We start from the raw sequence: 15,049 nt of genomic DNA, 5'->3' as shown, positions 1-15,049 counted from the left end.
TTCTTAGCTCATAACTGAGCAAAACTATATCGAATATTTGTAGGAGTTCCACAAGGCAGTATTTGGGCCTATGCTGTATCTAAAGGTTGTTTTTCCAAGAGCTTGCTGATTTGAAATTTAAATAAAACACATGCCAAATTATGAAATGGTTAAAAAACATTTATTTGGTAGATAATTCCTTGCCATTTAACATTTAAATATAATTTCGGACATATAGCCACCACGAATATTTTGCACAAAGGTCATTTTGGAGGTCCAATTTTCGACTATCTTTTCAAAAAGTTTCATGGGTTCAATTCCAGTTTCGACCAAACATTAAGCAATTTTTTTCAGCAGTGGATTATCCCTTCTCAGTAAAGCTGGTGACATTTTTGAGTATTTCAAATCTTCTCTAAGTGATTTCACAGCAATGGGGATCGCCGTTGGGACTCGGCTATAAAAAGTAGGTCCCTTGTCATTGAGCTAAACATAGAATCGGGCAATACTCAGTGATAAGAGAGAAATTCACCATTGTGGTATCAAAATGGACTGATTAGTTTGAGCCTGAAATATCGGGCTGCCACTATACCTAACCTAGCAGTCTATCAGTCGTTTATAAATGTCGATTAACCTTTTATGAATATGGCTTTTAATATATAAACAAGCATTAAAGCCAATATGGATATATGAGATTTCAACTCTAGGGATGTGCTGCAAATAGTTATATTGAAAACAAGTATATATGGCCGTAAGTTCGGCCAGGCCGAATCTTATGTACCCTCCACCATGGCTTGCGTAGAAACTTCTATGAAAGACTAACATCCACAATCGAATTACTTGGGTTGTGGTATCTTAAAACTTCTTAACATCGTTTTCTAAATTGTGAGTTAGTCCATACGTGGTATATATTAGACAAAACAGTTATGTATAGTTAAGTCTACAAATAATTTGGAATCGATATGGACTTTTTGCACGGTACGTAGAGAGCCAGAATTGAAATATGGGGGTGGCTTATATGGAGGCTATATACAATTATGAACTTGATATGGACCAATTTTTGTGTGATTGGGGATCGATTTATCTGAGGGCCATATATAACTATAGACCGATATGGACCTAGTTAGGCATGGTTGTTAACGACCATATACTAGCACAATGTACCAAATTTCAACTCACTCGGATGAAATGTGCTTCTCCAAGAGGCTCCAAAACCAAATCTCGGGATCGGTTTATATGAGGCTATGTATGATTATGGACTGATATGGACCACTTTTGGCATGTTTGTTAAATATCATATACTTCCACCACGTACCAAATTTCAAGCAGATCGGATGAATTATACTTCTCCAAAAAGGCACCGGAGGTCAAATCTGGGGATCGGTTTATATGGGAGCTATATATAATTATGGACTGATAGGAACCAATTCCTGCATGGTTGTTGGATACCATATACTAACATCACGTACCAAATTTCAACCGACTGGGAAGAATTTTGCTCTTCCAAGTGGCTCTGGAGGTCAAATCTGGGGATCGGTTTATATGGGGCCTATATATAATTATGGACCGATATAGACCAATTTTTGCATGGGAGTTTGAGGCCATATATTAACACCAGGTACCAAATTTCAACTGAATCAGATGAATATTGGTCTTCCAAGAGGCTCCGGAGGTCAAATCTGGTGATCGGTTTATATGAGGGCTATATATAATTATGGACCGATGTGGACCAGTTTTTGCATGGTTGTTACATACCATATACTAACACCATGTACCAAATTTCAGCCGGATCAGATGAAATTTGCTTCTCTTAGAGGCCTCGCAAGCCAAATCGGGGGATCGGTTTATATGGGAGCTATATATAATTATGGACCGATGTGGACCAATTGCATGGTTGTTACATACCATATACTAACACCATGTACCAAATTTCAGCCGGATCAGATGAAATTTGCTTCTCTTAGAGGCCTCGCAAGCCAAATCGGTGGATCGGTTTATATGGGGGCTATATATAATTATGGACCGATGTGGACCAATTTTTGCATGGTTGTTAGAGACCATATACTCACATCATGTATCAAATTTCAGCCGGATCGGATGAAATTTGCTTCTCTTATAGGCCTCGCAAGCCAAATTTGGGGGTACGTTTATATGGGGGCTATACGTAAAAGTGGACCGATATGGCCCATTTGCAATACCATCCGACCTACATCAATAACAACTACTTGTGACAAGTTTCAAGTCGATAGCTTGTTTCGTTCGGAAGATAGCGTGATTTCAACAGACGGACGGACGGACATGCTCAGATCGACTCAGAATTTCACCACGACCCAGAATATATATACTTTATGGGGTCTTAGAGAAATATTTCGATGTGTTACAAACGGAATGACAAAGTTAATATACCCCCCATCCTATGGTGGAGGGTATAAAAATATAAAGGTTTCAAAACAAAGTGATAATAAGTGCTACAAACGTTCCATGGTATGTCCGAAAAGGTGGCCTCTAGGTCTAGATTTGCAGAAAAACGTCTTATGCGCCTACCGCACAATACTAACCGTGAAGCCTGTAATTTACACCAAACTTTCAATCAACCAAGAAGATTGCCCCGTTTGAACCGTTTGAATAAATAAATAAAAATAAAAAAAAAAACAAAAATAAAACTAAGTCTGGCTACTGACTGATTTATTCCAGTGACAGTTAATTTAATTAGTTACAAGCATACAAAATCATGTTGATCTATTGCATTCCGAAGTAGAGTTAGGCTGGTAAACCATAAGTGACTATCATTAGAGTCCTCCCAGCAAATAAGTACTCATTCTTTTAGAATCTTATCGGAAAATAACTACTCCAACAAAAAGAGAATTTTAACACAAAAAGGGAATTTAGTTTAAAACAAGTGAATTGTGATTCATTGCGTATTAGATTGTTTTCAATTGGGAATCGCGATCAAGGGAACTACTTGCGTTTTGGGAGTCTTTATAAAAAGAATCGATTGGAGAAGCAGAATGGGAAATAGTGTTACAAAATTTAATTAATACATACTGCATTCCCATTTTGGAAAATTTTTTTGCTGGGTTAATGTGAATAATTTGTCCGTTTCTTGCATCATTGCTCGTTATCATGATACTGACAATGTTCCATAGCATTCAAAAAGTGGACGAAAAAACGGTAACAACACATGTGCAGGTCGAAATCCTCGCCGCAGTGATAGTAAACTTTCTCGTGAGCTGAACATATCGCGCGGACGGATGCAATAGATATTGAAATATGAGTGTGAGCTAAAGCCATTTAAGTTCCAAAAGGTGCAAGATCTCACCGAAGCAGGGAGACGAAAGAGCACGAAAGTGGCCAGTTGCCGTATTTGGTTTTCTCGGATGAGAAGCCATAACAATGGTGATAATAGTGTGGGCCGCGGTAACGGCCCACAGTCGCTCCCAGATCGACTGTGGGGTAAAAATAAATGCCAATTATTGTCGGGAAATGTCTTAATGGAAGTATTAAAGCCTTGGGCGGACAAACACATCGCCGGTAATAAACCTAAATACGGCAGAGCCACTTCGTACAGCGCGTGCTGCCTTTGTCCGCAGCTTGAAGCCCATATCTCGTGCAAACGATAGCGAAAAGTTGCAGAAGATCATTGCTTGAAATTCAAATTGAATTTCCGATTGGATCGACCCATGTTAGAATGAGGCATTTGAAGAATTTCAGGAATTTGTGAAAATGACTGTGACAACTAAGCTAATAATCTACAATTTTTATTTTCTAAGGTTCTTCAATAATTGTACAACTATATTGCCTCATTGTCTGGAATAGTCCAAACAATGGCATATACAAAATAATTACGTTTTGCGAATTGCACGAATTATCAAGATCTCCTTTGTTTTACAGATATTTCCTACTCTGGTATCAAGCATTGGGTGAGAATGCCCCTTCGTACGTACACAACATGTATGCTGATTTAATTCCCGGCCTCATAGTGCCACAAAAAGGTCTACAAGGTCCCGATGTGGAATTCAGTCCCGGAGATTTCATAAATCATCCAAATATGAAAGTCGAAGGTGGCATAACTTCAGTTCTCCACGATAGCTATTCACATCCGGTACAAAGTTCAGAGCTAATCGCACTACTGCCACCATCATCAAGTGAGAAATCACAACCACCCGATCCCAGAGATGGTCTAGAAATTTTACTCAACAGTATGGTGCAAACTGCAGCATGTCTAAAATGGCGTGACAATCATACACAAAAAGATCACAAAGCATTTGCCTTCTTGCTGCAACGCTTCAAAGAAGTTTTCCTACCAGTATTTAGTCCTAATTTTGATTTTACGATGTCAGTATATGAGCCTCGATTGGAATTGCCAACAATGCGTTCGATCAATAAAAAGGAGGAAGTGATGGCCTCATGTGTGGTGGTCCTAATCAATTGGTTGTCACGTTTCACCCATGAACGTTTGTTACAACATCGTCTGGATAATGTGCATATCGCCGAGGCGGCTGATCATGTGCGTTTGCATGCCTATCAACAGGCGCTCATTGTAAGGGACGTCCTCTATTCTACCCGGGAAAATGTAAATTTTATACACGAAGTCTATCGTCAAGCATTTCTATTGAATTTCACAACGAAAGCCCAAATTGATGCCATTCGTTGTGTGATTACAGTCTACCGTGATTGGATGACAGGCAATACACCACCACCATTCCTTTTGGAACCGGAAGAAGGTTCGGGAACTGCTCTGCAGCAACAGCAACAGAATAGTCGAGATAATGCTGGCGGAACACCCAAGGCAAATCATCGTATGAGAAATCCTTCATATGTGGGGGCAATGACCAGAGATAATGTGGGAGTACGAGCTGGGCTACAGAACATCCTACAGACATTTGTGACCAATGCCGCCAATGTATTTTTGGTAAACACCAGTCATTTGAATATCTTCTTCCCCACAAAATCCCGGGAATATAGATCGACACCTCTGCAGGAACAGACAGAAGTTTGTAAGAAGGTATTAAACGTTTATCGAACCATGGTTATGAATACACCCATGGATCCCAGGACATGGGAACAATTACTATTGGTTTTGTTACAAGTGACATCGGTGGTATTGCATCAACATCCACCAGCAGCAGCGAAGAGCTCATCTCTAGGAGGCATATTGGGACAAGCCATCTTTCAGACATTGATAGTGACATGGATACGGGCCCACACCAACGTACCGGTGAATGTTCAACTTTGGGAAAAGTTTCTTGTGGTCTTGACATCGCTAACGTATCGTGATGAGTTGATCATTGAATGGGACAAGACCATACAGACATTAACGCGAGTATTTTCTCGTTATGTTTATTCATTAAATTTGCAGGATTTGCCTTTGGATAGATTGGCCGAGTCCAAGGGAAAACGTCGACGTATGGGTGTGTGGCAACAAACGTCTTCAGTGTCCAATGGCTCAGTTACTAAAGAGAAGGAGTCGAAGGAGGTGCAACATCATGAGCGTATATCGAATGTCAGTCGTTCAGATGAAAACTCCCAAGGGACTCTCCTAGCTAGTGGCCGGAATAGTGCAAATCTAAACAATGTCCCAAAGCAAAGCTCCCATCGTTATCCAGTAACACCAATTTTAAGTCGCAGTTACAGCGAGGGCAGTCTAGCTTCAATGGCTAGGGCATCACGTATGCGCAGAAAGTCGAGACATCCCAAGAGCCATCACGCGGCCTCAGAGGCTCCACCTAATTTACCATCCAGTGTTGAAAATTCTTTGACTGCAATGGTCATACCACAACAAGAAAGTTCCAATACCCCCGAACTCCTACAGAATGTGCAATTAACCTGCCCTGTGGCCATGAGTAATGATATGCGAAGAGCCATGTCCTTGGACTCATTGGCCACATTAAAGAGGCCACGTAAAACCAAACGTCTACGAAGAAACACCAATAATGAGAATGATGACATGGACGACTTGGATGGAGGCGATGAAGATAGTAATGATGAAGATTCACGCAGCCCTTCACCTACTGCAAGTAGTGGCATTGAAGGTGGTTCCATTAAAGATGCCCAAATGCAAATCGATGTTTTGGCCGTCGATAGCGGTGGTAGTTTGGGAGATAGTGAGGCAAATTCAGGAACGTATCAGACCGAAAGAAGATCCATTATTTTGGGTGGTACTGCCACTGGCTGGCTTCCCGATTCCACTGCTATAATGTGGAAACGTATGCTGGGTGCTTTGGGCGATGTAAATCGTATACCCAAAGCTGAATTACATGCTCAAGTTTTCAAGCATTTACTTGATATGACCATGAATTTGGTGAAAATCAAACATAACCAAGGCATATCCACAGACAATCAACAAACACCGCCACCACCATCGCTGGTCCCTCCCATTGGTATAGTAGCGCCTTGGTGTTATGGAGCATTGATGCTGGATAAATCATTCAAGAAAGGCAAATTATGGGCAGTGCAATTGCTTTGTATGTTGGCTGTAAATGGAGCAGTTAGTGGCATGCAGCATCTACCTTTGTTCTACTATTCCCTGCATCGCCTATTGACAGGGGAAGATCGTGAGTTAATATATGCAGCCCTCAAGCATCTGGAAGGCCCTCGCTTCCTAAGTTTACTAATGCCTGGTCATACTCTGTTATTGTTGGACATAGTCCATGCTTCGGCAATTTTATTAACATCCCTGGAGGCAAATCGTGCAACACCACGCTCTGAAGTGGCAGCCCTATTGGGTACCCTTTTGTGTTATCCATCGACTCTGTTGCCACGACCATTGTTGCAGCCAACGCCCCAGCAATTTGAATTGATGGAATGTGCCGATTTACAGGACCATATTTTGAATATTGTATTGCGATGTGCTCGCCGTGAGCCCTCAGCCAAAGCCCGGTGCATTGCACTGTCACAATTAGGTCAATGGATTCTAATGAAGCTATCACATCCCTTGCCGGTGGCCAAGGGAGATGGGACAAAATTCCAACAAACTATACCACATGCCAAGGGACAACATCTAAAAGATGAAGCCACTCAACGCATTGCTTACAATCCTCGCATAAAGGAAGCACTACAAGTGTTATTGCAGGCCCTACAATTCAAGCATAGAACCATAGCAATGGTCGCTGTCGATTCCTTAAAGCTGTGCACGGAACGTGGCGCCGAATTGGGATGCATAGAGAGAATGCCCCAACTTATCATTACCGCCATCTGTAAGGCTTTGGAAATTCAGAATGTCACAAATCCCAAGGATTCGGATAAAGTGGTGCTAACAGCCCTAATGCTGTGTCTAGGCGAGTATTGTATGTCCATTCCGACGGCTATAATGTTGGAGCCAATCAATGAGAGGGGTGAAACATTGGTCTTAACAGTTTTGAGAGTACTCTTGCAAATCGCTTCCGGAGCTCCCCGGCACGAACGGGTGAAGTTGACAGCTGATGATGATTTCGATATGCATATAACGGCCGATGACTTGAGTGACGATGGCAAATTGCCCGAAGCAAACTATCAAACGTCGGAAACTATACAAGCCTGCATAACTGCCATAAGGTTGTGTGCCAAAGCTGTAGCCATGCATTTAGTTACACATTTGGGCCATTTCCCAATGGGTATAGGAGCGGCTCGCCTAAGTTCTTTGGTTGAGGAACAAGATGACCTAAATGGCTATAATGGTTGTATTACCACCGCTCAATCGGGCGGTCAGAATTCAGTGAATAGCGTTGAACTTCGCCGAGATTCGGTGGAACTACCCTCAATTTTACATGCTCAAAATATGCAACTGTTTATGTTGAATCCTGGCTTGGTGGCCAGTTTTATTGAATTGCCCACATTAAAATTACCTGGCGGTGGTGTAACTGCTGGTTTAGTTACAGCCGAGAAACAAGTAAGGGTTCTTTTAAGAGACCTAAACGGCAAGGCTTGCTGGGATGCCTCTATACTGTATAGTGAACCCAAAAGGGAATGTCTGAAAATGGATGGACTAACATCAACATCACTGGATCCTCGCATTTCTTTCAGTCCCTCGCATGTGCAGCGCATGAATCAGGTGCAACCAATGGATTCTCTAATGCATTCTATGCAAGGTCTCGATATTGCTCCACCGCGCCATACCCTAAGGCACAGACCTTTGGGAGAATTGCCTCTAGCTAAGGATTTGGCACCAGATTTGGATCAATTGGATGATGTAAGTAGTCATGCTATAAAAAAATATTTGAGTATGTTTTTTGCATCGTTTCTAATCACCACAGCTCCTAGCATATGTTGGACATACTAGCCCCGAGTGTTTACCATACCCTGTTGCCCAATTAAATGTTCCCGGTCCCAGTCCATTGGGCAGTAATGCTGAAGCACAAGCCATTTCGGTAATACTCAATCAGAGAGCCACTGAACATGAATTCATTTCCCATCTCAACCAGCAAGCCTTGCATTTACCACCTCTGGGGGGTAGTGGAACGCCTTCGTTGGCTGGTACTGGTGGCGGTGGTGGAGGCCATGACACACGTTCTTTGCATTCAATGCATGAACCCATATCACATAATTCCTTTGAATCTTATCATACAACCAGTCTGAATGGTCGCAACGAAATTCCGTTCCAATACTGTCGTCTGCTGTTTTCTCATCTGGGTCTTGCTGGATGGGAGAGACGTTCGCGAACGCATTTACTGCAACGCACTGAAAAACTATTGCGTGAATTGCGTAATGTGGACTTGCAAAAATGCCGGGAAACGCACAAAATGGCCGTCATATATGTGGCCTCTGGGCAAGAGGATAAGAACAGTATACTGAGAAATGGCAGCGGTAGTACGATGTATGAGATGTTTGTTTCTGCCCTGGGTTGGGAAATTGATTTGGAGACTCATAATGGATTTCTCGGAGGTCTGCCGCGACAAGGTTGTGGAGCAACTGCCCCCTATTATGCTACTCCATTTTTGGAAGTCATATATCATGTGGCAACTCGAATGCCCTCCGATACCCCTGAGTCGATACTTTGTAAAACTCGACATTTGGGCAACGATGAAGTTCACATTGTTTGGAGTGAACATTCACGTGATTATCGACGTGACATATTACCCACCGAATTCTGTGATGTTCTTATTGTTGTGTATCCCCTGAAGAATGGACTGTTCCGTGTGACGGTGAATAGAAAACCCGAAGTACCTTGGTTTGGACCATTGGCAAATGAGAGTGTTGTAAGTGGTGCTTGTCTTGCCACTCTAATTAGAGCGACAGCAATAAATGCAAGTCGTGCTAAACGGGCAGCATTACCACTATATCAGCAATAGTAAGTATTCATGATTTTCCACTTTTTGGGTATTCTTATAACAATGTGTTTTGTTTTTAATTTTAGCTATGAAGAACGTAATCGATCGTTGGACAGTGTATCGTCTCGTTACAAAGAGAGTACCACATTTGAAGATTTTGCCAATCGCATTTATAATCCGATGCCCATGTCTTCGTATGCCACTTTAAGGGATACCAGCAATAATTCAGCACCTCTTGCGGCAGCTTTAATTGATCATCAGCAGAGGTCATCTGTAAAAGGTGAGTAAATTTTGATAAGCAAGTAAATATCGGCATATTTTCCAAATTCGGTTATATTACTGCATACATTCGTCTAATTAGCTGTTGCAATCACGCTATAGTCTTCAATAATAGAGATGTTGTTGTGAAATTTGACACATATGGGTTTTTGTGTGCAAACTGGCCCGGTTTGAAGGACTATCGAGAAGCTACCAATGGTTAGCATGTCCATTTTGCATACAAATGCCCAAAATTTGGTAAAATAAGTATATACGGACTTAAGTTCGGCTGGGCCGAATGAATTAGCAATAATAGTTTCCTTTGAAAACTCTTCGTCGTAGTCTTAATTTTTGATTTTTTGTTTGGTCATGTGATAAACACGATTCCCTTCATAAAAACATCGTCTGGTGATTACAGCGTAACTAAAAGTATTTTAATATTTTCTCTTTTCAGGTTGGGTTCAAGCTTCAATTGATGCTAATATGAAAGATGTACCATTGGGTATAATGCAATCGGCTTCAGCAACCTCCACTACAGCAATGGAAGCTATGCATTCTTCAAATTCGCCCAGGGGTGCTCGTAAACTTGGTTCCACCTTCAAAGGCGGACCAAAGAGAAGTGGTCTGCATGCAACAAGTAGCAGTTATACCACACCGCCCGATAGTCCAACAATGCCTTTGCGTAAATTTAAATAATATTTAGTGTTTGCTAGCCAAGAGCGGGATAACTATTAATTTTCACAAAACGAAGCTAACTAACAAACGAAATCAAAAAAGCAAATTTCTTCATAAACAGCGAATATAATTAAATCAACAAATATCGGAAAAAATCGACATGTATACAATAAGAGAAAATACAGCGATAGATGGAAAAAGCAGAGAGAGAAAAAATGTGAAAACGCAAGAAAAATTACTTAACACCACACTATTAAAACAGAATTAAATTCATTCCTTTTTTTTACCAACTACGAGTGAGCATAAATAAGTTTATTAATATTTTTATTTAAAAAAAAAAGAAACCCATTGAGAGAAGTGAACAATGCAATAAATGCGCATTTGACAAAACGTTTTTATTTTGTTTTGCCGACAACGAAGCGCATTTGTTTTGTAGGCATTTTAGTTTTTAATTTAATTTAATATTCATTTTTTATTTTAAAAAATATTTTCTTCAAAAACACTCACACATACACATACGTATAAATTATTTTTATTTAATTTAGAATGTCAACAAACAATCAAGTATAAAGTATTTATTTATTCTATTTTATCGTAATAATTTTAATAATTTTAATTGTTTTCCCCCTATTTAACCCCTATACTCCCACTTATTAATTTTTGTTAGATATTCTATTAACAAAAAGAAAAAGCTCTTTTATTAATTTAACGAAACATGTCTTATTTTTTAATATAAAATTCATGGAAACGATATGAACAACTGGGTGAACATTTGAACGTTTCTAGGAGGGACATTGTGAAAATTGGAAGGAAATATACTTGTTTGTGGCAATTTGTTCCATCTGGATTGCAAAATAATTGTGATTAAAATTTTTCAATTAAGTATATGGCAGCTGATGGCTGAAATTGGCAAATACAACTATTTGGGAAGTAATTAGATATGTTGAATTTATGGGTATTTTGTAGAGAGAGAGAACTCCAAATCCACCTATACACAAACAAAAGACTTTGTTATTTTTTAATAAAATGTTAATTGAATTTAATTGTTTTATTTATAGAATGATTATTTCATTAGTTCATTTAAATTTTTATTTAAATGAAGTATTGATAGAATAAATCAATTGAATTAATTAATTTTTTAATTGATGCAGGTGATTTTTGTTAGTGAAATTTGCTTAAATTGAATTTTAAATAGAATAAAGTCACAATTAGAGAAATGGATTGAATTTAATTGTATTAAATAATTTCGTGTTTGAGCCAATCAATTGTTTGAAAAGCATACCAGACGAAGAGGAAAACTTTGAAAAGGTGAAATAATGCCATTGAAGTGCATAATTAACATGAGTTCAAATGTATTCTTTTTCGGTGTAATAAAAATCATACGAAAGTAATTTTCTAAAAAATTTCTGAATACACTTCAAGTGTCATCATAAAAATACCAAAAGAAAATTTCTCCTCTTTTTGTGGGTAAAAGTAGTTTAGACGATTACGCCCAACATAAAATGCTGATTCTTCAAAATAAAATATCGATTATGACCAACATCAAAATCCTACTAATCGAAAATCATCACAAATTCATTTGAAGAAATTGAAGAATATAAAACACCGATAAGTAAATCGGATAATTTTCGATATTTGTCAGCTATGTGCTCGCAATAATCGAAAATTTATGTGTATGTTTAGAAAACGTTGCAAAGGCGAATAAAATTAATATAAATCAAATTAAATTGAAACAGATGAATGTGAGCATAATTAAATCAAATTATAAATAAAATTGTTAAAGTCCAAATTAAGATAAACTAAATTAGTATAAATCCAACTTAAATAAATTTGAATCGAATTAATAAAATTAAAGGAAATAGAATAAATGAAGTTATGTGATGTAATAAAATACTATAAAATTGTTAATAATGTTTAAATTACGATTAAATTAAAATAAATTAACTTTTTCAAAATCCATCTTAACTAAATTCGAAATTGAATTAATAATTGTAAAGGATATAGAAGAAAGTAATATATTCCAATTTTAAGTATACTAAATTAAAGTAAACTAGACTGAATAATAAAATAAATAAAATTTAATTCAATTGAAATAAACTGCATTAGATAAATATAGACTAAAATAAATTAAATTAAATTAAATCATAAAAAATAAATAAATTGATACAAAAAAAAAAATAATAAAAACAAGATAAGTAAAGTTCTTACCAAAATTCGATTCAATTGAAATAAACTAAAATAAAATAATTTACGTTAAAATAAATTAAAAAATTAAATTAAAAAAAAATAAAGTTATTTGAACTAAACTAAACTTAATTTGAATTGAACTATCAAAACATTCCCTAAACCAAATAAATGTTTTGCAAAAGCCAATATTAAAATAAAATGTGATAAAATTACATTATAAAAAATAAAATTAAAATAAAAAAATAATAATTTAAAGTAAAATAAAATATTGCTTTGCACGACATTAAATAAAATAAATCTTCATTTAAGTTGATCTAATTCATAAAAAAATTAAAAAAAAAAAATAAAAATTAAACAATAAAATTAAATTAAATAATTAAAAAAAAAAAACAAAAATCTAAATAAAATACAATAAATATAAAAATAAATTAACGTTCATTTCACTACATCCCTTTAATATCATTAATTCAATAGTACGTCCGATTGAGATTAGGACCCACCTTCCTAACGCACTGACATCTCTACTACACAGTATCAACTACAAAAACATTGAAGCAATCACTACCCTTCTAAAATTCTGTAATATCTATCGTCTCATTTAGTTTACTATTAAATATAATCTTAGCCATGTAGGTTGAAAACCTTTGGTGTTAGTACCTTCGCCATTTACTATTATAATTTATTATGGCTTTTAATTTGTAATAAAATAATAAATAAATAACAATAAAATAAAAAAAACAAGTTACATTAAATTAAAAAAGATCAATAAATAAATTTAAATTGCATCAATAGTATTAATTAAATTAACAAAAAAGTATTAATTAATTTAACAAAAAGGAAAACTAAAAAAACAATTATTTTGAATTTAATAAAACAATTATTTTGGATTTTAATAGATCATTTGCATTTGAGTCAACATCAACCAGTCGAATTTTCCAACTTGAAAAGACTAATCTGAGAATACCGCCTATGTAGACTTTTTCCACAAAAACGTAATTAGTCGAAAACTCGATTTTTTCTCCCTGGATATCGACTAGATGAGATCATAAATCCCTTTTAAGTCGGGTTTTATGGTTATAAAAGTGAATTATTTGTTTCTAGTCAAGGTTACAAGTCATGCAGTGTTTTTTTGCAAACATAAAAACTTGATTAGTCGACTTAGACATTTTTTGAAAAAATCTAATTAAATTAAATATTTTGGTTTATTGGTCAAATTATCGATTTTCCATTTTATTATATACGAGGGTTGCTTATATATGCCGGGATTGGGCAACCTTAGTGTTGCAATCTGCCAACTGAGAGCTCTATCGTAAAGCTCGATAGTTTTGGTGTTATACGAATGTACTCACAACTAAATATAAAAGGCAACCCTCGTATACTGATATTGCCTTTTCTACCCCGTATTCACCGATTGAGAAATACAAAACAGTATGATTTTATAAAACTTCTCTATAATTTTTGCCCCAATCTATATGTCACGCCGTTCATATTCACTTATATACTGAAGGTCTCATACGATTGAGGTGAAAATTGTATATAATCTTTCTTAAGATATTTATTGTCCAATCTAAATGCCATCCTATTGCAAGTATGATCTTATTTATGTTCATATCGTTTCCATTGACATCGAACAAAGTAAAACAACAGTGTATTTTAGTTATACAAATGCAGCACAAATAAGATATTTTCCAATCGATCTTAAATTTATAATAAAAGGATTTTTATTTATCGCTAAACGAAACTCTATAACGTCCTTATAAAAGAATTTTCTTTTGTTTAAGTTGAATTAGAAGACTTTAACTTATTTTGTTGGGATTAATACACATATTTATTTATATACAAAATACTATTTATTTTAAACACAATAAAAACTCTTCTACTCTTTTACTATTTACAAATCTAATAAAATATTTTTTAGTTATTTATTCTTTATTTCGTCCCCTAACATTTCCCGATTCTTTAAGAACTGTTAATATTGATATTTAACTCGAAAAAAACAACAAAAACAAATCTAGTAATTTATCCAACAGCAACTAAAGTTATTATTATTTATGATGTTATTTATTATTCCAAATTTGTACAAATCAGCAAACTTTGTGAAATTATCACTTAATTTTTATTTTAAATGTTCTTTTATTGTATTGGCGGTTTTTGTTTGGTTAAAACAACAATGTTTTTTTCTCTCCATATTACGTTTTGGCAAATGTCTTAATACGAAATCTAAAGAAATAAATTATATAAATAGTATTACAATATTTACATAAAAATAGTTAGTAAGCAACTGTAAAATAAAACTAAGAAAACGAACATAAAAAGATATCCAAAATTATGAATACTTTTTTTCTAAAGAAGGTTAAAGCAAATAATTCCACACATATTATACATATACAAATGCTTGCAACAATCGCTAAAATTTAAAATAAACATTTCTCAAAATATTTTTTTTGTAAAATTGAGTAAATCTCTCCAATAATGTTTTCTGTAAAATAAATACAAACATGTTAAAATCAATATATAAAAATATAGAAAAAATTTATATGAACTCTAAGCAAATGGTTAACAATTCTAAAACAAAAAAAACGTATGTTATAAAGAATGTAAAATTTAATTTTATAATGCAAAACTTAATTTCACAGAAAATTCGTTTTTTTTCTTAACTAATATTAATTATTGATAACTATTTTAAAAATGAAAACAAATGTAACTAA

The 15,049-nt window shown here is 35.8% G+C and overlaps 1 protein-coding gene across 2 annotated transcripts in view; it reads left to right on the top strand.

The window, feature by feature from the left end:
- The window catches only part of LOC142221774 (putative Rho GTPase-activating protein CG5521), a 53,290-nt gene extending 39,144 nt beyond the window's left edge, over nt 1-14,146 (top strand). For both annotated transcript variants that reach the window (XM_075291577.1, XM_075291576.1), the window contains 4 exons: nt 3,868-8,143; nt 8,208-9,241; nt 9,308-9,501; nt 9,934-14,146. In XM_075291577.1, the coding sequence (XP_075147692.1) occupies nt 3,868-8,143; nt 8,208-9,241; nt 9,308-9,501; nt 9,934-10,175 (5,746 nt within the window). In that variant the 3' untranslated portion in view covers nt 10,176-14,146. The remainder of the gene's footprint in view (nt 1-3,867; nt 8,144-8,207; nt 9,242-9,307; nt 9,502-9,933) is intronic.
- Nucleotides 14,147-15,049: the final 903 nt, after the last annotated feature.

The sequence above is a fragment of the Haematobia irritans genome, chromosome 1 (genome assembly GCF_050003625.1).
Source record: "Haematobia irritans isolate KBUSLIRL chromosome 1, ASM5000362v1, whole genome shotgun sequence".
Lineage (NCBI taxonomy): Eukaryota > Metazoa > Arthropoda > Insecta > Diptera > Muscidae > Haematobia > Haematobia irritans.
The sequence above is the reverse complement of the archived record's forward strand: the minus strand, read 5'-3'. Positions and strand labels throughout refer to the sequence as shown.